At 38.4% G+C, this 24671-nt stretch overlaps 1 protein-coding gene across 3 annotated transcripts in view; it reads right to left on the reverse strand.

The window, feature by feature from the left end:
* Window positions 1-24671, reverse strand: part of RALGAPA2 (Ral GTPase activating protein catalytic subunit alpha 2) — a 401571-nt gene that overhangs the window by 240451 nt on the left and 136449 nt on the right. For 2 of the 3 annotated variants that reach the window (XM_073236983.1, XM_073236982.1), the window contains 4 exons: window positions 22853-23001; window positions 16983-17094; window positions 11078-11315; window positions 8029-8193 (listed from right to left, as the gene is read on the reverse strand). In XM_073236983.1, the coding sequence (XP_073093084.1) occupies window positions 8029-8193; window positions 11078-11315; window positions 16983-17094; window positions 22853-23001 (664 nt within the window). Of the gene's footprint in view, window positions 1-4512; window positions 4654-8028; window positions 8194-11077; window positions 11316-16982; window positions 17095-22852; window positions 23002-24671 lie in introns of all 3 variants that reach the window. The other variant, XM_073236981.1, reaches the window with a different exon arrangement.

Consider the following 24671-nt stretch of genomic DNA (forward strand, 5'->3'; position numbering starts at 1 on the left):
TTTACATAGTTAGACTCTAAGTATAATACATAGGATTTCCACAAAGTGTAGCTGCTTTATTTTTATTATCCAAATAAAAATTTCCTTTTAAAGTATAAGCTATAAGATGTCACAACTATGAAATTTGTGTGAGCCTTAACTTACAGTTCAGATTACTGGGCCAGTCTAAATTTAGAGACTGACAGGAAGCTGAACTTAGGGGCACACGCAACAGCAAGGCCAAGGTGGCAAGAGAAGACAGTTCAATAAAGTCTTGTCTTTCCCAGTTGTCTTTGCTCCTATCTTCTCTTGAATAGCCCGTCCTCTTGAACTCTTCATTTTCCCACAAACACAAGACGTACGTACATACATAGGATCTACCTGCATATCCCAAAGCATAGACTAGGCCCTTTCCACAGGTCAGCTTCTAGGCTTTTCAGAATTAGATAATGGAAGCCAGATAATTACATGCGGCCAACCCCTTCCAGTGTCTTCCTTCACTGCTTATTTTAACTATGTAAGACACTGAAACCTGGGAAGAGTATGTATTTGTTAATGAACGTGCTTGGTGATCCAGTACCAATAGAGGGAGCCCAAGAGCTTCCCAATTCTCTCAAAAAGAATTGGCAAGAGCCAGTTTACATGGGTAGTATCAAGAGTGGCTTTATTCACTTAAACTTGATGCCAAATCTGGTAGATGTTGATTTCCGGGCCATGAGCAGAAACAAATAAGAGCTAGGCCAACACTGGCAGCATCTTTTTAAAGATAAAGAACATCACCATCTGGTAGGATGCAATACAGCCACAGCACCATGGCTTCCAAAATCAAGTGTTCCCACTGGTTCTCAAAACGACAGACGGAGAGGCTTGCTAACCAGCTGGTCTGCCTTCCCAACAGGCCTAATGCAGCTTTAAGGCTTTGTTTCTGTAAACCTGTTGGTAGAGACTGCTCAGATGGAGAAAGTTCAAGCCTGTAGGAATCACTGGAAGTGGTGAGAACGGAGCATCCAGGCTGAGGGTGGAAAGAAAGGGGAGAATTTAGGGCTGCTGTGCCATGGGCGCCCTAAGCTAATCCTGCAGTGAAGTGATGCAGTGCAGAAAAAAGGATTTTAAATTCTTATCCCACAACTGAAACCCCATTTCCTGATTGGTAAGTGTACATTCCTTAGCCTTTTCTCATGCTTTCTATTAAGTATATACTCAATGTATGTGTTGTATTAAGTGAATGAATACCAAAAACATTCTCCTCCTTCCTTTTTTTAAAACAGTTCTTGAGCTCCCTCTGCTGGCATTTTATTTAAGAGTAAGTAATGTTTGAGTATCACACAATTTGTTTGAATCACTTCAAAGAGCTGAGTTCTGCCTCAGACCCACCACATAAATTGCATTCTCTGAAGCACAGGTAATCCAATAATCCCAATTCTAAAGCACTAACTTCCCAGCTTCTTGGTAATGTAAATTAGACAATATGATTACTAAATTATTGCTTTCTAAATGCTCCATTCAAAACACCAGGAAAGTGATCAAATAAGGATTAATTTCATTTTTTTCCCACTGAGGGAAGAATCAGCATGATTAAATTAACTGTGTAAATTCTTCATGCACTTCTATTTATTTCAGGCAGCTGACTGCTTTTCTTACTAAATGGAATGAGACTCATTCTTCAATTGCCAGAATTCTGGGTTCCATTTACCCCTAATGCAAGGTTGCATAAGCACATTAATAGTGTAATTTCCTAACTTTCAAATCATTATTTATAATATAACTTGACTCTATAAAAAGCCCAAGAGATGTAAATCAACTCAACATGCTGAGGTTTCCCACAAGGTCCAAAGGTGAATCAGTCCAGACTCTGGCAACAAGCACTTTCTGACAATCAGGTACTATCTGGAAGCTGCACAACCAGACGCAGAAGCAGCTAAGTGGGGCTTTCAGTTAGGACCATTAAGTCTCTTTTAGAATGAAGGAAGATCATTGACCCTCTTATTACTACTAATACAATGTTCCTAAAAGAAAAGTGGAATATGCATGGCCTATAAGTACTACAGACTGATAAATGTCCCAACATAGAATTGCAAAACAGCTGGAAAGAACTAATTCCTCAAAGGAGAAAAAGGGAAATCACTGAGACTTGCAGTCTACCTCCCACATGTTTGTACAGTCATTCATACTGGAATACAGCTGGTTGTGACTTTCCCAAAAGGGTGCGTGCATATAGAGTCCTGAAGAAATCAGAATAGGACATAATAGTGGCTGAAGGTAAGTACCTCTCTATTATTTGTATTATTACACTTTTTTAGTGTATAGACTAAAAAACAAAAGTATTATTACACTTTGTTTAGTGTATAGACCACAAACAAAAACAAGAAATGCTAAGTGAAAACAAAATTAGCAATCATTTTTATAGTAAAGTACTTGGGGCCAGAAAATCAACATTAAATGTGTCTACATATCACATAGAGGTGGATGTACACCTTTATCTCTATATTTAGCAATAGGTTAGCAAGATAGGCCAAACACCAGGATTTAAATTAGAGCACAGATTTAATGACACTCTAGTGTGCTACCCATGGAGAAGGTACAATGTAAGACTGAGGACCAGCATGTATTGCTCTCAGCCCAGACTCTTCACAGTACAAGTGCATCAGACAAGAAGGAGCTCCTGCAGTTGTCAGATAAAACCGAGAAAACAGCAGGTTGTTCTTAAAGTCACCATATCACTAACCTTCTGTGGTGACCTTCCATTTACCTTCTGTGCTATAAAAACCAGGAATAAGGGTGATAAAGGCAGGAAAACAGAGACCTCCCTAGCCTGCTCCATTTCACTTTAAATCAAGGACTTTCAGATTCAGCCCTACACATGGCTTGGATCAAGTAACCCTTCATGGAGGGGCTGCCCTACACATTGTAGGGTGTTTAGGAGCATCTCCGGCCCCTATCCACTGGAATGCCAGTGGCAGTGCCCCTGTCGTAACAACCAAAAATGTCTCCAGGTATTGCCAGGTGCTTCCTGGATGACAAACTGTCCCCAGAGCAAGCCACAGCTCTAAATCACACTCAACTTATGTCAGAACTGTGTATGTATTCATAGCAATCAAGAATCTGAGTAAATTAAAATATACCACTGAATAACAGACAAGTTTCCAAAATGAGATTACTAACAGGCAGAGATTTCTTGTGCGAACATACTCTGGACAAACCAGTAAAATGGAACAATACAGGGAAAAAAATGAATTGTGAGAAAAGAAAACTTTAAATCATGAAAAAATTTCTGTTGGGTATATACCAGCCATATAGAAAGCAAAACTATTTTAACTACTTTATTATCTCTAGGCAGTAGTATTTTTTTGAAAACCAAATTAAACAGTTATGCTCAACAGTACTCTGACTGGCAAGCATCTTCCCATGCACCTTTCTTATTGTTTTTCACCTTTGGTGTTTAATAGAGAGAAAGAGTTTTCTAAGAAATGTAGTCTTTAGTCTCAATAAAACTAACTTCTTCCCTTATATTTTGTAAATTAAATAATATGCTATTTTACATATTCAACAGGGGAATCAAGCTTTAATTCTGCTTTGCTATAAAGTACAACATGCTTTAGTGCTACAGGAAGCCATAATTAGGCTATGCTCAATATTAAATACATACTAATCTATAATGCCATCTTCTTGAAAATAAGAAAAACATGAAAATATTTCCCTCTTTGGTAAGATTTTCCATTCATCTTAGAATCACGGAAAAAATAAGTAGACACAGACCTAATTACTCACTGTGGAGCAAAGTAAATCCTTCTGTAAGGTATCTACACCAAAAAATCACTTATGGTGCTATAACATCTTAATAAACTGGAAAATACACTGTGTGCAATCAAAATGTAACTAAACTCAATTTTAATTAGCAGAAGCCCAAGAACAATGCTCCTGTGTTTTGAAACTAGCATTTTTTAAATTCAAATCTCAATAATCATTGTGAATTTATATAAACTGATCATTACTTTATACATGATTATGATTTATTAACTCCAAGGAAGTCTTAACTGCATAATTTTTCCAGCTTTTTTCATTTTCATTTTGGGGAGACATAGCAACCATTCTAACACTGATAAGCTCAAAACTGTCATAAAATTTTATGAAAATTCCCTTCTGTTCTACAGGCACTACATAAAAAGGCACAGTGAGGCAGGCATCACTGTTTTCTCCTAGTAACAACTATGGGCCAAAACACTTTTGGTCTTTTATTTTTTAACTGAAGCATAGTTGATATACAATACTGGTTTCAAGAATATAACATAGTGATTCGACGGCCTATCCTTCTTAACTGGGAATGACAAGACCCAACAAGTGTTACAGACATTTTTCTTGACCATCTAATTGCTGCTGAATGTCTTACTACATAAAAACAATTCATGGAAAATAAATGCCAAGTGCAATGGCCAGGCACACATGCTTGGTGTGGGGATATTAACAAAGGAGGCCCAGAGGCAAGCGGGAGAAGCCCAGGGACATTCAGGGACCCAGAAGACATCAGTACAGTACCTGACAGCCTGTGAGAGCAAGAGGAGTAAGAGAAACCAGGTAAGAGAGAGCTCACGGTGTGAAGGAGGAGCGGAAGGCTTTTAGTGGCAGGCAAAGCCTCAGAAAGGTGGATACAGTTGCTGATAGACTGGCTGCGCTTAGCTTCCAGGAGAGATAAAGTAATAATTATGTCAGAATATCAGTACCTTTCACTTCTTCGTTATTACTATCATTTTCCTGGGTTCTCTTTAAATATTTAAAGGAGGTCTTTATAACATTTAAAGCAGTCAGTATAAAGCACAGTATTTAATCACAGTCTCTAAATACAGCCAACTTTCAGTCACTCTGATGACAGGGGAGAATAGAGAATTCATAGATAATCTCAGTCTATCTTATTCTAGAATGCTTTATATGGTTAGCCTTTCCCTTTTTTTTGGTTTGCTGTGTATCAGATTCTCATTTGAGTTATTTGGGCAGACAATATAATCAATTTTTCCTTCCTAAAGGACACAAGCAAAAAGACCACGGTGAGGTTGGGGAAAAATCTAGGCGAAGATTAAAACTGTTCTATAAGTAATAAATAATTTAAAAATCGGTTTACTGAGAGCTGACTGCATTCAAAAGTAAGTTATTAAGTAAATTAAATATCCTAAACGCTCAAGAACATATAAAAGTTAAACATTAAAAAATATGGTATTTGGAATAAAGGTAAAAATCTCCATGAAACCAGTCCTTTTATATCACATTTTGTGCTTACTAAAGCATAATTTCTTAGTATGGACTTAAAGACGTTAAGTTTTCTATATATTGCTGGTTAAATGACCATTTAAAAAAAGGGATGGACAGAGAACATGTATCATAGGAAACCACCATCAGTAACATCAGTTTTATCCTTAAAAAAAATAAAGGTTTACTTGTTCTATATTTTTACATAATTTTATTTAATATTAGTGAAATAGAACTATGAATGGTAGTAATACATTTGCAAGAATTGAAACATATTTTTTACTTTCTTTTTTCCCATCCTTTGGCTATCACAACACCCAGTGTTAAGTCCCAGTTACAAAGGACTATCCCCACTGTGATTACAGTATAATTCACAAATGTGTAAGGTAATATTTAAATGAAAAGAACATTCATAAACATCAAACTGACTTCAAATTCCCTGAAAGCCTGTTCATCTCTCATTATCAGAGATATTTCATTTGAGTGTGGTTTTAAAAAGTTTTCCTTTTACAAGTCAAACGATTGCGTGTCTTTACAAAATTCATTACCAGACATTTGGGAAATAATAAAATGTAGAATGATTATTTTTGTGGAAATTAACTGACTTGCTTTAATCACTCGTTTTAGACATGAGATTTCAACATCATTCACATTCAAGAACAATGTTACTTTATAATTCTTTAAGACTCTCCTTGATAGGCTCTTAAATTAAAAACTAGTGCATTCTCTGTTAAATTAATCATTGTGTTTCTACTCTACAATTGCTTATTTTTATTTCCCTCTTGCCATCATCACTGACATTTTCAACCTAAGTGTAGTCTGTAGAGGAAATTACAATAATCTCAAATTGTTCTCCTAATGGGATTAGGAAAAAAAGTCACTCTCAAATGGGTCTCCCATAATAAATACCTTAATGCTAAAATTACAAAACATCATGAGCTGCTTTTTTCTTATTAAAGGATGGCCACTATGCAAATCAAAATCTATGGTGAAAATATTCTGAGCCTTTTTAAAAGATGAAAAGGTGAATTATTACACATAATAAGAACAGCAGAACTGAGTGAAACCTCTTTAGTCTTTATACATTTTTAAAACAGCATGATATAATAAAATCTTCAAAGAACACTGACTTCACAGGTAAAATAAAAAAGATTCATAATATTTTCTAATTTTTTAAAAAGTAAAATAATAGGAAATACATATGTATGTGCAAAATACATGGATGATAGATCTGTCCAACTTAATAGCTCTCATCTGCATTATCTTTAAAGGTTATGGTCCCAAGTGTTTTTAATAAAACCAGGTTTATGGTTTTTAAGTGACATACTTTACAAATACCTTTATATGACTTTGTAAAAGTCTTATTTTGTGTTTTTTTTTTTGCCATATCACAGCTTCTCAGACACCTGAGAATACTGATAAGCAGAACCTCACTGGCATAAACGTACGAAGGACTTTCTAAAATACACTGGTGCCTCTACTGTATTTTCGGTCTGAAATACCTGTTGAAAAACTAAGATGCAATCTTTTCTATGGCTGTGTTTTGGCCAAGTGGTGGCATATGGTTTATGCAATATACAGTAATTTGCTGCTTCTTAAAATGTGACAATGAAATTTTAAAAAGTGTTTTGAAAGTTCAAAGTTGTAATTCAAGTGTTGTGAGGGACAGTGGAAGTCTGGGAAGCTTAGGCATGATGCCACCATTTTCACAAACTTCTGTTTTGATCCCTTTCTTTTAAGCATCCAGTGATGGAAGAACGGAGCTTTTAGGAATTGGGATGAGAAAGGGAATCAGTGAATAAGCCTCCCTAAAAGTTGTGTGTTACTGGGAACTGGGTCTCTCCTCAGGGGAGAGGATGAAGGAAAGCAGGAAGAAGTAGAATGGGAGGTGAATGAAAACAAGGTGACACCAACAAATGTTCTAGAGGAGACAGTTAGAGTTAAGGTGTAATATGTTTTCATAAAAACTCCAATAGGATTCTAAGCCACCTGTATCAAGCCTTTACTAAGTACTGCAAAATACAGTGAGTGTCAGTGATTCTGATTTATGACCAGAGGATATTGTCACTTCTGCAGTCAGTATGCTGAATATCAATTATAACTGCATGGTATTACTGATATGAAAAACTACAGGAAACTGGGATAAATTTGTTTTCAACTTAGTTATGGCCTCAAAGTCACTGCAGCAGGTGGGTGGGTAGGGTTCTTTTTTCTTATTATTTACTGGATATAAGCTTACTTTTTAAATATTTCTATTTTTGTTTTAAGAGTAAAGTGTAGCAAAGGAGTCTGATTAACTGAGATTTCTCGGTCAAGTTCTTGATAATTCTAACCAGCTGTAAGGATAACACCTATGGGCACGTAAAGCTAAGTTTTCCAAAGTAAAAAATTTAAATGTCTCTATCCAGTCCTGAAAATTAAGTGCATTATTCTCTTTTCTTTACCAGAATGAGTTGCCACACTCTTCAGATTCATTATTCAACAATAATAATGCAACTAATTGTGTGATTATTGAGAATCAATTTTCCTCAAGAGTCAAACAAAACATCTATTTTCTCTCTTTTACACAAATGTCTTACTCAATATTAACATCTCAAGTCTTTTTCACAATCAGGAATTTAGAAATAAATATCAACAACTGGGATTTGAAAAGTGACCCGAAGAGAAAGTTAAAAGATATAGCGATATCTCATTTAATAAAAGGACCTTATTTAAGTTCTGAGCAGAATTTTAAAACTTTTAAAGCATTCTGTACCTAAAATTCATTTCAGATAGCAACTAGACCTTTAAGAAACTTAAATAAGTGTTTACCGGTTGCTTTTTGGCGAACGGTATTTCTTGCTTTCTCAACCCCTGGTGCCCCAGATGTGGTGGCACTCCTAAACCGCATTGGCTCAGTCACATCTAGGTGGCTCCGCCAGCTGAGAGAAAAGGATCTCCCCACAGTGGTTCCTTTCTGAGGATCTAGAACATAACCTGTTAAGGACAAGACAAAGAAAAAGAACCTAAAGGCTGAATTCATTATTCTTCGTTTCATAGCCTGTGGTGCTCAGCACGTTTCACACATACAATTATGTATAATCAGCAGATTCTCTTGTTGCAAATTAGGTACCAGTTCCGTATACTGCAACTTAGGGACTTACTCATACATCAGTAATCTAAAATAATAAATAATAAACCTTTCTCAATATAAGAAAAATGTCAAGTGAAGTTACACCACTGCTCTGAGTACACTCAAAAAACCATGTTTATAAACCTGAAAATAAGAGATCCTGAGTTTATCCTGTAGATGTCAACCTCTTCACAAATCCCAGGAGAAATTGATACCTATAAACTTTATAATTAGAGTCAGTCAAATGAGCAAGGATAATAAAAATCTACGAATGATACAAAATCCTATTTTAGCAAAGCTCCAAAACAATACAATATTGCAGTTCTGATATTCAACTTCTCTTCTCTCCTTTCATACTGATCTGTTCAAATATTTCAAATGAGTGGTCAAGGAATTCCCAGGAGAAAAGAGAATGAGACCCTTAGAGATTTCTGCACAGTAGCTGCCACCTGTGGTTTTTCACACCCCGACTCCTTTTAGCGTGTATTTTATTTCCATAAGTCAAGTGCTTAGGAGGCAAGTGTTCTGCAATGAACACTTAAATATGTTTTTAGAATAAAGCAGTATAATAAATCAGAAAAATTTACTATGGTCATTAAATACTTAAATTTGTTCTGTATCATTCAGAAGATAGTGTTCTTGGAGTTGTTTACCTTCCTAAGGCAAACCTATCTCCTCCCCTGAATCTCTGTTTTCACAGTGTGGGTAAAGAGAATATTGTGGGGACTGAGAGGAAGGGTGAATTACAAGAATTCAGGAGGCAGGAAATGTGCTTAGTCTGAGAAGGCCCTTCCCTTCTTGTCTCCGCAAGTCACCTCCATCCTGAAAGGCACCCCCAGTCAGGTAGACTCCTTTCTGGGCTGAGAACCACAAGCTAAGTTCCTGGCTGGAAGCACCTTGGTCCTCTTAGGCTCTGGGTTTACACAGCGGACCCCAGAGCTTCTCAGAGGACAAGACAGAGGACAAGTGCCCAGGCTTTGCTTCAATCCCAAATCTGCAGTCATCTATTTTTTTAGAAGGGGCTCTATACAGCTTCAACTGGGGAAAAGAAAGGATCTGCTGCTAAAATATGTTAGAAAATCACTGCATTAAAAAGTCTGAATCTAAACTGGAACTGTTTCACTTGAATACCACATACTTAAACGACTACACTTTGGCTTCTTACTAACTTGCTTTTACTAACTGGTGCTTTGGCAAGCCACTCACAGATTGTAGTGAAGGTTAAGAATCAGTAGCATTAATTACATGTTTCTATGGTTAATCAATCATTGTAATTGATTCATGCCTCTCTGTATCCACATCCTTGGTGTCATTTCCCACACTGACTCTGGGCTTCGTCAGGTGACTTGCTTTGATAGCAACACTGAGCAAACAAAAATTTGAAATGCCTGTAAAAATCTGGGCTTGCCCTCTTCCTGCTCCTAGAACCTTAAACTATTATGCAAACAGCCTTAGTTAGCCTTCTGGTTGATGAAAAATATATGGTCTGGTCACCACCACTGCCCTAGCTGACAGTTGGCCAACTCCCAGAAGGAGAGCTGCCTAGCTGTCCCCTTCATAGCCCAGCTGACTGCAAATACAGGAGTGAGTCCAGATGAACAACTGCCCAACTGAGTCCAACCCAGATCACCAACTCATAAAACCATGACCTAACTAAATGGCTGTCATTCAAGCCACTATGTTTTGGGGTGATTTGTCATACAACAGAAACTGACACAATCTATGATGAGGCTATTTGAGGTTATGGCCTACCACAATAAGCTATGCACCCTTTATGTCTCTGGAGGAGAAATTCCTCTCAGGTCTTAGGATCAGAAAAAGCTATGTATCACCTAAACAAATAGGTTGTTTTTACCATTTGTACTCTGTGATTTTCTGATGTAACCTGTGAAGATCAGAGTCATATCTGTGCTTGTCTCCTCCCCACTTCGCCAGCAAGCAGGTGGGGCTCCCCGTGTGTGCTTCAGAATCTTAATAATGACTGTAGTTCCCCACTTTCTTTTTGCCCAGTGTCCTTCTGTATTTTACCTATTGTGCCACATGTACTTCTATGAGCTGCCTCAAATGTTTACACAATAAGTGGAAGTACAAGTGAACTAAACCAAAAACTGTCACAGACTTAAAAACAGTAATGAAGACAGGGGCTGACAACCTGCTGTCCTAGAAACCACCACTGATGTCTTCCACTTTGATTTGACCCAGGTCTCGAAACAGTTTTTACACAGAAACATAAAAAAACCAAACTGACTCCCATCTGAAGCATTTAGAGTTTTTCTACAATTCCTAGGGAGGCAGTAGAATACATCTTAATTGTGTGATGTCTTGAGTTGGACTTGCCTGGCTTTGATTTCTGGCTTTACCCTTCTTAGCTATGTGACCTTAAGTGAGTCCATCCCTGTGGACTCCATACCTCAGTTACTTTGTCTGTGATATGGAGATAGTATCTAATTCACAGTTTGCCAGGAGGGTGAAGAGAGAGAGTGTGTACCAAGCACAAGCTATTACTATTACTGTTACTCCTCCTCCCCACTTCATTTACCTTCTCCTCCAGCTTCTTTCTAATTCACCATCCTCATTAAGGGGACAGAGTGCTATGAGACAATCTAAAGTCCACCATTACAAAGACACCATCTGGGAGGCTGCTTCAGTTTACTATGAAATTTGTGCATTAACTGCCTAGATGTGTAATACACCCTCCTCCCCGGCTGCAGGTATCTGTGAGATGTTAACCTATCTGAGAGGAAATACCTTTGCCCCGTTGCTTCTTTTCCTTTTGTTCACTTAATTTGTCCAGAGGTAGGTTTGTCATCTCAACTCCGTACACAGTTCTTGCAAGCACTGCTGTCAAGGAATCCATGATGTTGGCCCACTCGTTTATGAGCTCTTCCCATTCTGTGAGGGAGGACAGTACTCCAAGGAAGTCATCCCAGAGCTCCCGAGAAATGTACACACAGAGGTTTGCTCGGATCCAAGCCACAATGAGTGTCTACAACCAACCAATCAACAAGAGAATTCAATTATCTTCACTGGAAGAAGTATAACCCTTAACAAAATATTTTAAATTACTATTAATAAAATAAATTTTAAAATAAAAAGTACTTTTAGATATTTTTAATTTCCAAACTCATTTGATCAATTGTAGTCAGAAGTTGAGCTACTTTGAAACTAGTTATAAACAAAGTGCTGATTTAAGTTACTCTAGTGTCTGTGGCTGGTCATAGATATAACTGGGGAGGGCAAAGCTCTCATACAACTGTTCTGTTTGCTGAGATGGCTCCCTCACTCCCAACAATGCCTAATTCAAACCTTGTCTTCTATATATAAACCTCCAACCCCACCAACTTCCCCCTGATTTTGGCAGATGAACTCACTGCAGACTTCAGGGAGAACAACCCATTCAGCAAGAATGCCCTTAACCTCTGTACCTGAGACCCATGCATCTACCTAGCTTCTTCTCCACCTGCAGGCTCTATAAGCCAAGAGGTGCTCCTGCTCTCCTATTCTTGTCCCCGCCTCCACTCTGGAACTCTTTTTCAGAGTCTCTATGTCTCTATTAACCCCACTTCTCCTTTATCTCCAATCTATCCTACATCTCCAGCTCTGCTCCATCAGCATTAGAACATGCTCCAATTCTGTTTCCTCTCAAAAACAAAACCAAGAAAGTTCCCTGAAACCCAGGCTTACCCTCGGGCTAGAGCTCCTTTCCTTCCCCTTTTAAAGTCAAATTTCTTGAATGAATGTTCCACACTCACTCCATCTTCACCTGCTCATCGCCCATTCGGCCCAGCGCTCTGGCTTTGCCCCTCCCTGTGCCACTGCACCTTCTGCTTGCACTTTGGTCTCCAATCTCGTGGCTCCAGGTATCATCTGTATTCTGCTGACTGCTGAATCTCCATGGTCAGCCAGACCTCTTTGCTGGTTTCCTGACCTATCTATCCACTTACTAGATAGCCCTGTTTGCATGTTCTGCAGACACCTGTAATATAGCATAATAGTAAGAAGAATTCAATTTCTTCCCTGAGGTTCTTCCAGTCCCTTGACCTGGTCTCCCCTGCTCCTGCCCTTTGCACATACTCCTCCTCCCTTCTCTTCCCTCCTTTTTAACTTCCACTCACTCTTCAGGTCATAACTTGGACATCATGTTCTCCAAGGTGTCCCTGACTGTCACGCCACCCCCTGCCAAGTAGCCTCCAGCTCCCATAGTTCTTATGGCTCCTTTCCTTAAGAGTCTATGCCTTCCTCTCTGTCCCTCCTCTGGTTTTATAGTCCACACCACTACAGCTGGTCACATGATCAAAGACAATTATGCATATATTCTGCCTATTTCTTGACAGTGAAATTGCCCAGTACCTTACCTCTGCCAAAATATTCCACATAATTTAAAATTCAAATAAAAATATATCTCTCTTGAAAGAAGTACAAAGTTCCAGTTCCCTGATCTTAATGGAGTGAAGCTTTATATCCAGTCTAACTTCCTTGACATGCTGTCAGAGCAAAATGTACTTGTTAAGGTACCAATTTGCAAACACTTCTGCTCAACCCAAATGCAAATAGGCTCTCACTGTCATCAAGAGTTGTACTGTGGATGAAATAGGGATGAGTTTGCTTTATAATTAAAAGAGAAATTTTTGTTTAACATAGACATGGGAAAACTTGAGAATAAAAAGTCTGTTATGAGGCAGGCCTGCTCTGATCATTTGAAAAATCTTATTTAAAGTAACCCTTATGCAGTGTACCTCATTCTCTATGTTTCAATTCATGTTTACTATGTATTTAGAGAGGTAAAAGTGTTAAAATTGAGGTAAAACAGTTTGGTATATTGGAAACAAGGTTTCAAACACTCATGCTTAAAATCTGATACTAAGATGAATGAATTTTTAAAAAATCAAGGGCACTGCAAAAGAAAAAATTAAAATAATTTATCATTTGCTATCATTAATACTTTATTCTATATTTGTGTTATCACTGAAATACCAGCTTGTTTATTCATTTTTATATTCTTGTTTCAACATGAATTTGAAGCCATTACTATAAAGTATATCTATATAATAAAATGAATAGGGATCAAAAGCTTAATCTTAGCAGAGATAAGAGGAGAAAGCAGAGTCTGGCAATGTTACCAGGTTTCAGGCTCGCATTTGGTACAGTATTAGTCCCAGGTTTAAAAGGGGATACTTCGGTGTGGTAAGATGCCTCTATTGGGAACCTTGCATTGGCTTCACTTTACTGACTAATTATAAAACAAGGATAGAACAATGACATACCACAGCTTATAAAATTCATCTCAGCAAATCTCACAAACATGAACACAGATCTGTTGAATCATCATAATGCACAACTAATAACACTTCCACACAGAGAAAAACCATAAAATACAGTCAGCAGGAGAGGGTGACCTTTGGACATGAAGGCCAGGACATCCTTTTAGTAAGTTAGTCTTGTGAGAGGAAGAGGGAAAGAGAGTCCCAGAGCCTTGTTTCTGCCACTAAGTTGGTCTGTGATCTGGGCAGTTTACTTGGCTTTTTTGCAGTCTTATTTCACATTAAAAAATAAAATCTGAATGAGAAAATCTTCAAGGTTCCTCAGCACTGAATTAATATTTTATCAAATATATAGTGGCACACAAGAAAAAACACCCTCATGTATAAATCACTCCTTTTCTTACATACATTTCCTAACCAACCATTTCTTCTTCTCTCTACTCACCACTTTTAGGGGATTACAGAATTTTAAAGTAATGGCTTATATTATAAGTAGGAGGACCAGAGCCCAGTTTCCTGATATACCTTCAGAACTTCAAGCAAAAGGTCCTATTTAGCACTGACAAAAGATTACAACATCATTTATGGTAATCACCATTATTTGGTAAATACTTAAACTAAGTAAAACCCCACTATAATTTTGAAGAAAATTTGCCAATTAAGATATCTCCTGACAGAGAAAAGACTAAGTCCTAAAGGAAAAATAAGGAAGAGATAAAAGGATAATATGGCAACTTAAAGTTTCTTGTTCCCTTTAACAGTCTCCTTACTCCAAATTTTTTAAAAATTTAGTGTCTGTCAATTGTAGACTGTCTACATGACTGAATGAATAACAATTAGATGGTACATTTTAATTTCAGTACAGAACTAAGATGATGCCCACTTGATTGCTTGGCAGATCTGTCCAGACCTTTTGCATTCTTCTTCCCCTTGGATTTCACAAAAGGACTTGGGAGGTCAACTGATGGTCATAAATCCCAAATGAATCTGCTCTGATTCTTAGAACAACCCTGCAAGGTAGGAAGGAACCCTTTTTTCATGATTGAGACAATCAGAAAAGTGATTGTAAGGTAAAGTGATTTGCTCATGACCACATAGCCAGGAAGTGCAAACGCTGGATCAGAACCCAAAACATGTCTGATTCCAAAAACCTTATATTCTCTTCACTATTTTATGGTTAGTTCCCACTCCATCTAACCATTGCCAAAATAATACCAATAATGACATCAAAATCATTCATAATCATGGACTCAAAACTAATCTTCAAGTAAGAACTGACGAGACTTCTCTCTTAATCAGGATTTTTTTCCTTGAAACCAAAACCAAGCAAATAAAAAACACAACTCTATAATAGATTCTTGCTTAATTCAGTGACAAGTTCTCACTGTAATTCCAACATACGCAACAGATGCAGGAACAGGCAATGGATGAGGAATGACCCCCAAGCACCACAAGCCTGAGCCTGGCTTCAGTCCATGTCACCTGGAAGCCCAGTCCCATTAGGACTGGGAGATCAGGAAGGTGAGACCGTTATGCCGCATGAGAGCCAGAGCAAACTGAGCAGAGTATGTTCAGGCAGGCAGCAAAGCCAGTGACCAGGACCACCCACAAGGCCAGAACGCAGCAAAGCTGGACACACAAAAGGATATGCAGACCACTTCATATATCTAATAACTAGGCAAGGCAATCAGAGTAAAAGTGATTATACCATTAAGGAAGCAAACGAGTACATGCCAATCATTTTTGCAGTCTCTCATACATTTTTCATTAAGGCAAGACAATCATATTAAATCATTAAAAATTCATGTAAATAGTTGGGTTCTCTTGTGTTAAAATGGGAATATTTAGCCTTAACTTAATTTCTCTTTTTGTCACCTTCATCTACATATCCTACCTATATTGTAGATATGCTCTTTATATATGTATATATATATATATCCTCTAAAACTAGTCAACTGAGGAGGGATGTTCACTTCTCCCTTCACTGTCACTTCCAGCCCAAGACCCACCATGCTTTCTCCTATCAAACTAGTCAAAGTCAGGCCCATCCATTGTACTAATGCCTTTATTTGTGTAGAATGTCACATATTTTGAGTTCTTTTACACTCTTCTCTTTTCAGCAATGCTTCATAAATTCTATGCATCCTGTAATTATTAATGCTTTCTAGACAATGTTGTAACAGACTACTTCCCTTGAAGGGCTGTAAAACTTTCACTTCCCATGCAGGTAGTCCATTATCTGTCTTCTCTCCTGCCCAGGGTGATGGCAGGCTACTCATGTTCTTGACCCTGCTCAGCACATGAGATGCAAGAAACACAGCCACCTCCTTGTCTCTCTCTTCCTACCTGAAGCCAGCCCAGCTCCCTCACCTTATCTAGGACTTCTTTTCTACAGCCCTGTCTTCCCCAGACTGCCTGCCCCCTTCATGGACCAGCCCCCTGGTAGGCAAACATATTTTTTTATTAAGGTATTATTGATATACACTCTTATGAAGATTTCACATGAAAAAACAATGTGGTTACTACAGTCACCCATATTATCATGCCCCCCTAATACCCCATTGCAATCAGGCAAACACATTTTAACACCATACACCTGAATCCTTACCATGCATGCTGCCCACCCCAGCTTTCTTTATCCCCTTCTCTTCCACATCAATACCTCTGCAAGGTCTTGATGATACTTGCTACCTCAATGCCCACCTCTCATTTTTCTCCTCCATCCAGTCCAAGTGGGCCTCATTCCCCTAGAATACTCTCAGCCATATACACTCTATCAAAGCCAGTGGTCAACTGGCCATCCTCCTCATACTCAATCCTCTTCCCCAGGCATCCAGGACATACGCTCCTCTAGTTTCCCTCCTAGCTCCCTGTCACCCTCCCTTAGCATCTTTGGCTGGCTCTTCTCCTCCACCCATTATGGAGATGGCCCTCTTTTCTCTGGGACACATATTCTCTCCCTTGGTGATTACATCCAGTCCTGTGACTTTCAACACAATTGCCCGACACATGAATGGCTCTCCCATTTTTACTTCTAGCCAGCACTGCTCCCTATTTCTACTCTCATGTTTCGTTCATCTTTTACCTCCTCAAGTCTGCCTGGCCTTCCACCAAGGCTGCAGCACTTCTCATCTTCCTAATTTCTACCAACCTCAGGCAAAGCAAACGAGGAATTAGACAGCAGAGGTAGAAAGGCCTAAAAGAAGTCCAGCACTACTGGGGAGAACAGATTACAGCCCTCAAGACAAAGCTAAAAAGGAAAACTTCTAACAATATCTAGAAATTTAAGCTTAATGTAGTTTTATAATAAAAATTCTCAATGATTAAAGCTAATTTGCCATAAAACCGGATTCATTTCTTGCATTTGCAATGTTTTAATAAAAAAGACTTACCCTAAACAGTAACCCTGCCAAGCTCTGGGCAAACAAGTCCTTTATTTGTTTATCCTTTGGCTTCTGCATGACAGCTTCTGTAATCCTGAGTAGTATTTGCAACATCTGTTCCCTGGGCCACCCAAAATAAAAGCTCATATTATTAATCACATCTCCAAATCACTTTAATTTATAGGTATGAGAAATTCTCTTAAGAATTCAGCAACATTGATAATCATGTTATTCAAAGTATTAAAAATCTACCAATTACATAATGCATACCATATTTTATCAAAATAAGCTACCTTATGTTACACCTGTTCTAAAAATGTACCTCCTATGCCCATAACAACAGGCACAGTAAAACAGGTATCATCCTGGCCTGCTTTTTCTCAACTGCAAAAAGGAAGGCAAGATAGTTTCTCCCACTGTGTCAGTCCCTTACAGGCACTCAGCAACTAAAAGAAGTCCAGCACTACTGGGAAGAACAGATTACAGCCCTCAGGACAAAGCTAAAAAGGAAAACTTCTAACAATATCTAAAAATTTAAGCTTAATGTAGTTTTATATGGGACTTATGCAGCACCCTTTAATTTTCATACCACTAGTTTACTTAGCCTGAGAGGTCTCCCTCTCTATCTTTGTGATAGAAAATAACATTGACTTTACAGTCTTAATTCTGGAAGATATGCAGTCAGCACCACAGGACCACCAAACCCTACAGGTAGAGGGTTTGGGAAGGTCACCACTGGCCACTTGGAGGCACAGAGCTTTGTGCCAGGGAGACTCTGACTCTGCACCACAGCACACAGCAGGAACAACTGCAATCATGGTGTCTCTGTCATGGTGTTCCTTGCAGAAGGGAGTTTTTATGGACAAGGCCTGCAAGAGAACAAAGCCCTAAAAAGATGAAATAACACTGCTAATCGCAATCACGGTATTAAGTTCCTAAGAACGCCAAAGCACACTTTTCCTTCTTAGATCTAACATATGTTCTTCTTATCAGTGTCTGCTCACTTTCTCTCTTCCTGAATCCCATGGAAACTGAGAACACATTTATCATTTGTACTAAGAGCATCTATTTGTTCTCTGAGGGAAGTCATCTGGTTCCTCCTAACTTCTCCTTTGAGGTCTGATACACTAACCATTTGTTCACCTTTATAATTTCCCATGGTTTTACTGCTCTTTAGTGATAAAATCAACAATTGGACAAAGTAATCTAATCCAGGTCAGATAATGAGATCTCTAAATCATAGTTCCTTTATGCCTTTTTCACATTTCTGCATATTAGGACAGTATTTGCTCTCAACATGATGTTGAATCTCCTTAAACTTCTCATGGTATAATGACCTGTAGGGACTTCCTGTCCTATCTGTGGCTGACCCTGCTGATTTTTGTGGGCATACATTCACTCTGTTCTGCTTGTTTGCTCACCCTGTGCACTGCCTGTGGACAGTGCAAGCAGGGAATAAGAGCTGTACAATCACGGGAGATCTGGGCATATGTGCATGGAACAGACAGCGACTTGGAAGAGCAGGAAGAGGGAAGAAATGAAATGGTGCAGAACTGACAACACTGTCGCTCACCACACTCACGGTCCCCAGGCTCATTACAGGTGGAGAGAGGGGAAGCCCTCAGTATCACCTCTGCCTGCTCACTTTAGATGATGCTTAAGACAACTAAAATGATCCCTGCTACAGGGATGGTTATGCACCCATCCTGAGAACACAACTAGGTGTAATAATATTCAACTAAAACCTCAGTCATGAAAACTCCTATCAAGAAGTGCAAACCTGATTCATGCAATGGCTGACAAACACACTGGGATAATTTAATTTCTGAATCTATGAAAGCATGAAAAGCCTTGAAATTCCCAGGCAGTCTTCTGGAGGAAAATGAGGGTGAAAAAATTGTCTCCAGGTTAAAAAAACTCTTCCCTACAGCTTTGACCTCAGCTTGTTCCTTTCTCATTAGTGACACACTGACTTTGGGTCACTCCTCCTGAAAGAACTGCTCAAAGGGTGAGACAAACTGCTATGGGAGCACAGGACAGTGTGCATATGTGCTATCCTTGGGCTGACACAGGAATCAGCTTTCCCTGCACTCTATTAGTGGTGCTGTCCTCATCTCCTCACACAGATGGGACTGTTACTCATTCACACACCAGTTACTCACTACATGGGGACCACATCCTAGTACTTTCTTGGCCATAGCCCAGGTCTAAGCTACAGACTTTGTGCTCAACTACACTGTTTCTTCTCTACATGGCACAGAGATCTCTTGGAGATGTAAGTCAGATTCGGTTACACTCTTGTGTACGCATGGAGGTAGCCAGTAGCCTTTCAGTGACCTGAAGGCCTCACACCTGGCTCTGGCTTGCTGCCTGCCTCATCCCCTCCGTCTGTTCTACCACACAGCCTGGAACACACCATGCTTGTTACTGCCATTCCTTCTCCAGGAAATGCTCTTCCCTCAGACTCCGCCATGGCTCCTCTCTCCCTTCCTGCAGAACTCTGCTCAGAAAGGCCTTCCCTGATACCTAATGAAAAAACTCCCCTCCTCCTTACTGCCCCATTCCCTGGCTACATTGTTCTGAGTACTTAATTTGACTGGAGTTGCTTCTGTGTTCACTGTGTCTCTCAGTCTGTGAGGATGGAAGCCTCATGAGGGCAGGAACCTTGTCTCTTGAACTCACCCTATATCCTCAAGGCAGAATCTCCAAAATTATTTACTGGATGAAAGAAGGGAGGAAAGGAAGGAAAAGAATTCAGGGATTGTCTTACTAAAATATGTAAGAAAAACAGATAAAGTCCCTTTCTATGCTCTACTCACTATTTTTTGGTGATTTTTTTTTGGCATTTTCATCTATTTCTAAAATTTGGTTTTTTATACTTTTACCTAGAAATTTCTCAGTTATTAAAGAACATGGAAGAATTGCTTAATTTCATTTCCTAGAATTTTCATCTAAAAAAGACTTAAAATATCACAATACTCCTGATACAATGGCATAATGAATTCATAGTTTTCAAAGAAGAAAGCATCACAAATGCTACGGTAACTGTGACACTGAGGAGCAGGTTTTTCAGCTGAGAACACGGTAGTGTTTCCCGCCACTTTCAGTATTACTGACACAATTCACTCTGTTTAAATCATACTGTTCATTAGTGTGATAGTTCCAGCTCCAACAACTGCTTTTGGCAAACAGTGCTCAGTTTAAAAATTTGAAGATGACACTGGAATTCATATCTCAAAATAATCATTTTGATACCTGTGGTTTCTATATTACGTGTGGTTTCTGTATTAGTGAACTTTCTGTATTACAGGCCCACCCATCCCTCATCTGAGAGAGAAAAGGCTCCAGATGGCCCTGCCAGTTCAGTCCTGCCTCACTTCTATGGCTTCCACCAACTGCAGACAGATGCACCCAAAGCACTGTTAGTGTGGACTTGGATGTCCAGAACGGGCATCCAGAACACGGGCCTGGGAACAGGGGCCCTTGAGGATTTCCAGGAGGGGGTGTGCCACCAGCTCCAGTCTGCAGCAGCCTCAGTGGACCTAGTGGAGGCCAAAGATCACTGAGAGAAGTGCTGACCATAGCCAGGTGAGCAACAGGGGCGACTTTTCTGCTCCGAAGGTGGTTTGTCTGCTGGAGGGTGGTGATGGTGGCGAGGTACATGCAAAGGAAGGACTGGAGAGGCACTCTCAGTGCAGAACCCAGAGGCTGCCTTCTGATGCATGAAGGAAGAGGAGTGGAAAGTGACTTTGAGGCTCTGGTCTGTTACTGAGAACCTCCACAAATGCCTCCTAAGCTGGAGTGACAGTAAGATATTGACTATGGGAGGGCATGGGAACAAATCTAATGCACTGCTTACCTTCAGAGATTAGATAATAATAAACACAAACACTAAATAAAAATGAAGGATGCAAGTGAAAACACTTTGCATAAGCATATCTTAGCGAAGCCACTCTATATTTGACTGTACTACTTATTTAGATACTAATAATTTCTCATTTAAAATAACATTTTTCTAATTTAAAACTTAAAACTGAATATAAAACTTTGAGTTTGTATCATTTAATAGCATTTCAGGGCAATTAAAAATCTCTCCTGAGCTTATGAGGAATGATACTATAAAACCCCAGTTACAATGTTTTTCCACAAAACTGATGAAAGTTTAAAATGGGAAAATAATTACTATTAAGTAATATAACTATTTACTCTTAATTCACGAACATTTTTTGAATAATGAAAATAAATTAACTAGATTAAACTACTGGATAAAATATACTTATGCAAAGTGATTTCATTTGCATCCTTCATTTTATTTATTTTTTAATTGAAGTATAGCTGATATAGAATCTTATATTGGCTTCAAGCATATAACACAGTGGTTCACAAGTTACCCACATTATTAATTCTCACTCCCAACTAGTCCAGCTACTATCTGTAAACACAGAAAGATGTAACACAATCATTGGCTATATTCTCCATGTTGTACTACCATCCCTGTGACCAACTTACATTAGATTGATAATTTTTTGTGCCCCTTGATCCCCCTCCCTACCCACCAGACCGTAACCACTCCCCCATGGTAACCACCAGTCACTTGTCAATGTCTATGAGTCTGTTGCTATTTTGTTCATTTTGTTTTGTTTTTAGATTTCACAAATAAGTGAAATTATATGGTACTTGTCATTCTCTACCTGGCTTATTTCACTTAGCATAAGGCCCTCTAAGTCTATCCATATTGTTGAAAATGGCAGGATTTCTTTTTTTATGGCTAAATAATATTACATTGTGCATATGGTACCACATCTTCTTTATCCATTCATCTACTGATGGATGCTTTGGTTGCTTCCACTTCTTGGGTATTGTAATAATGCAGCAATAAACACAGGGGTGTATATATATTTTCAAATCAGGGATTTTGTTTTCTTCAGGTAAATTCCTAGGTGTGAAATTACTGGATCAAATGATACTTCTTTTTTAGTTTCTTGAGCAACCTTCATACTGCTTTCCACAGTGGCTGCACCAATTTACATTCTCCAAAACAGTGTACAAGGGTTTCCATCTCTCCACACCCTTGCCAACACTTGTTATTTCTTTTCTTTTGGATAGTGGCCATTCTAACTGCTGTGAGGTGATATCTCATTGTGGTTTTGATTTGCATTTTCCTGATGATTAGCAATGTGGCGCATCTTTTCATGTGCCTGTTGGCCATCTGTATTTCTTTGGAAAAATGTATGTTTAGGCCCTCTGCCCATTTTTTAATCCGGTCATTTGTTTTTCTGGTTTTGAGTTGTATGAGTTCTTTATATATTTTGGATGTCAATCCTTTATCAAATATGTCATTTACAAAAATATTCTCCCATGCTGTAGGATGCCTTTTTGTTCTGCTGATGGTATACTCTGCTGTATAGAAGCTTTTTAGTTTGATGTAGTCCCCCTTGTTCATTTTTTATTTTGTTTCCCTTGCCTGGGGAAATGTACCCAGGAAAAAACTACTCAAGCATCCTTCTTTTTTGCTTGGTGTTTGTGTTATAATATCCTTACAGGTAAACAATGCATTAGTTTGTCCCCATGTCTTCTCTCACAATGAATCAAAGTACTGGATACTTACCTTCTTCATAATTCAGAGAAACTGTTACAAAAGAGTGATAATCATCTCATTAACTTTATAAAGCCAATTAATAAATGGAGGCCCTAACATTTTAATTATGTTGAAAAACAGAAACATCTGTGTTTTTTTTTTTATTTGGTATCATTAATATACAACTACTTGAACAACATTATGGTTACTAGACTCCCCCCCACACCCCACTACAGTCACTGTCCATCAGCATAGTAAGACAAAACATCTGTTTTATAATATTAATTGGAAATAAACATACCATGTCTTTTTATTCATTGTAAGCTCCATTATCATGCGCCTAAAAATAATCAAAACAGCTTTACAAGCATCAACTTGTTCTTTCAAGAGCATGGGAACTTCAGCACATGGTTCCAGCAAAAAGACGTTTGCAGCATTTGTCAAAAATACCTTAAAATGAACAAATGTTACATTAGAAAATACCTTTAAACATATAAATCTGAGCAAGTTCTGCTTAACTATGATATTAATTTCACCTTACCACATTTGCATTACTTCAATTAAGGCAAATGGTACCAAGACACACAAGTTTTTTCATTCACGACTTAAATGCTGAAATACATACCCGGAAGACCTTTTCTAGGAAAAAATTACTATTATATACTAACACTGCAACTTTAGAAATGGTATGGACTAGAAAAGCTTTTGAAGACTTCTTTTTGATATCCTCTCAAAGGAAAAGAAAGAAAAAAGATAAGATAGAATCACTAAGTATGGGTAAGAAATTTTGGGGTGAGAGCAGCACAGAAAGAGAAGCTGTGGTCAGACAGTGGCCAGAAGGAACCATCTGATTATGCTGAATCTTCCAGCACATGAACCTTGCTGACAGGAAGCATGGCCAGAACTGCCCACAAGGGTGTGGAACTCTAAGAACAGTGGCATGCCAGGAAATAGCCAAAGCCACATGACAGACACTGTATGTCTCCCAGGAGCATGTAGTTTTACAATGAAAACTATATTATGCAGGAGAATATAAAACCTAAGTGAATTCTTAGGGTGAAAACAGATTTCAAAGAAAACTGAGATAATCAGTCGACCACTCTATGCTCTGCCTCAGACCTTCAGGATACTGCTCACTGTCCTCAATCATCAGGAGTATTCAGTAGAAACTTGTGAGAAGCACTGATCCAGGCTTCCATGTAGTAAGTTACTGTTTACAGGCACTACAGTAAAATAACAATGTGTTACCATTTACACAGATTGACAGTAGTGACCCCTCAACTTAGGAGATTCTGAGCTAACAAACTGGTGATGAGAAGGGACCTGTGTCATCTACCTAGAGTTCTTCTCCAGCCCGTCTTAGGTCTCCTTTGTGTTCAACAGTATGAACCCAAAGGATCTGGGAACAGAGCTTCTCTGGCTCATCCGTGGATGAAATCCACTGACACAACATCTCAAAGGAGATGTATGAACTGACCAGAGAAATTAAAATGAACATATTCAAAAGTTAAATAGGTGAACTAAAATGTTGACAGCTTCTAAGATTATCTTATGCAAGATTAAAAAGGTATGTCCCAAAAGCTAGAAAAAATTACTAAGAGCTATAATAGTTGAAACAGATAACAGCAGTCATCTGTGAATGAAGAATACTAGCCTTTAAGTATGAACAAGAGAAAACAAAGAACTTTTGACTAACAAACTACAGCAGTTTGTTAATATTTAAAGACATATTGCTGCAGGTTATGCATTAAAATACAGGTCAAGTGTATTTTAATTAGATGTACTTGGCTTCTTGTTTTGAATATGAAACTTTTACATGTTTCCATGTAAAAGTGAGGAGTCTTCATATATATTATACTTCTTTCATTTTACTTTAAAAAAAAATCAAAGTGCCAACTCCATGAATATTTTTCATACCATGTTAGTATTGGTCAAGGTAAAATAAGAAAACAAAATTAATATGCTCAAAAAGTACTCGTCAAAAGCAACTATAGAAGAACACTATCTTATCAAACCTACATTTGGCCACTTTTTCCCAATGAATCAAGGACGAAGGTATTCCACACAATGAAACAAAAACAGTTATTAAATCCAAACTGAACATTTTTTAAAACTGTAGT

This window comes from Manis javanica, chromosome 5, assembly GCF_040802235.1.
Source record: "Manis javanica isolate MJ-LG chromosome 5, MJ_LKY, whole genome shotgun sequence".
NCBI lineage: Eukaryota > Metazoa > Chordata > Mammalia > Pholidota > Manidae > Manis > Manis javanica.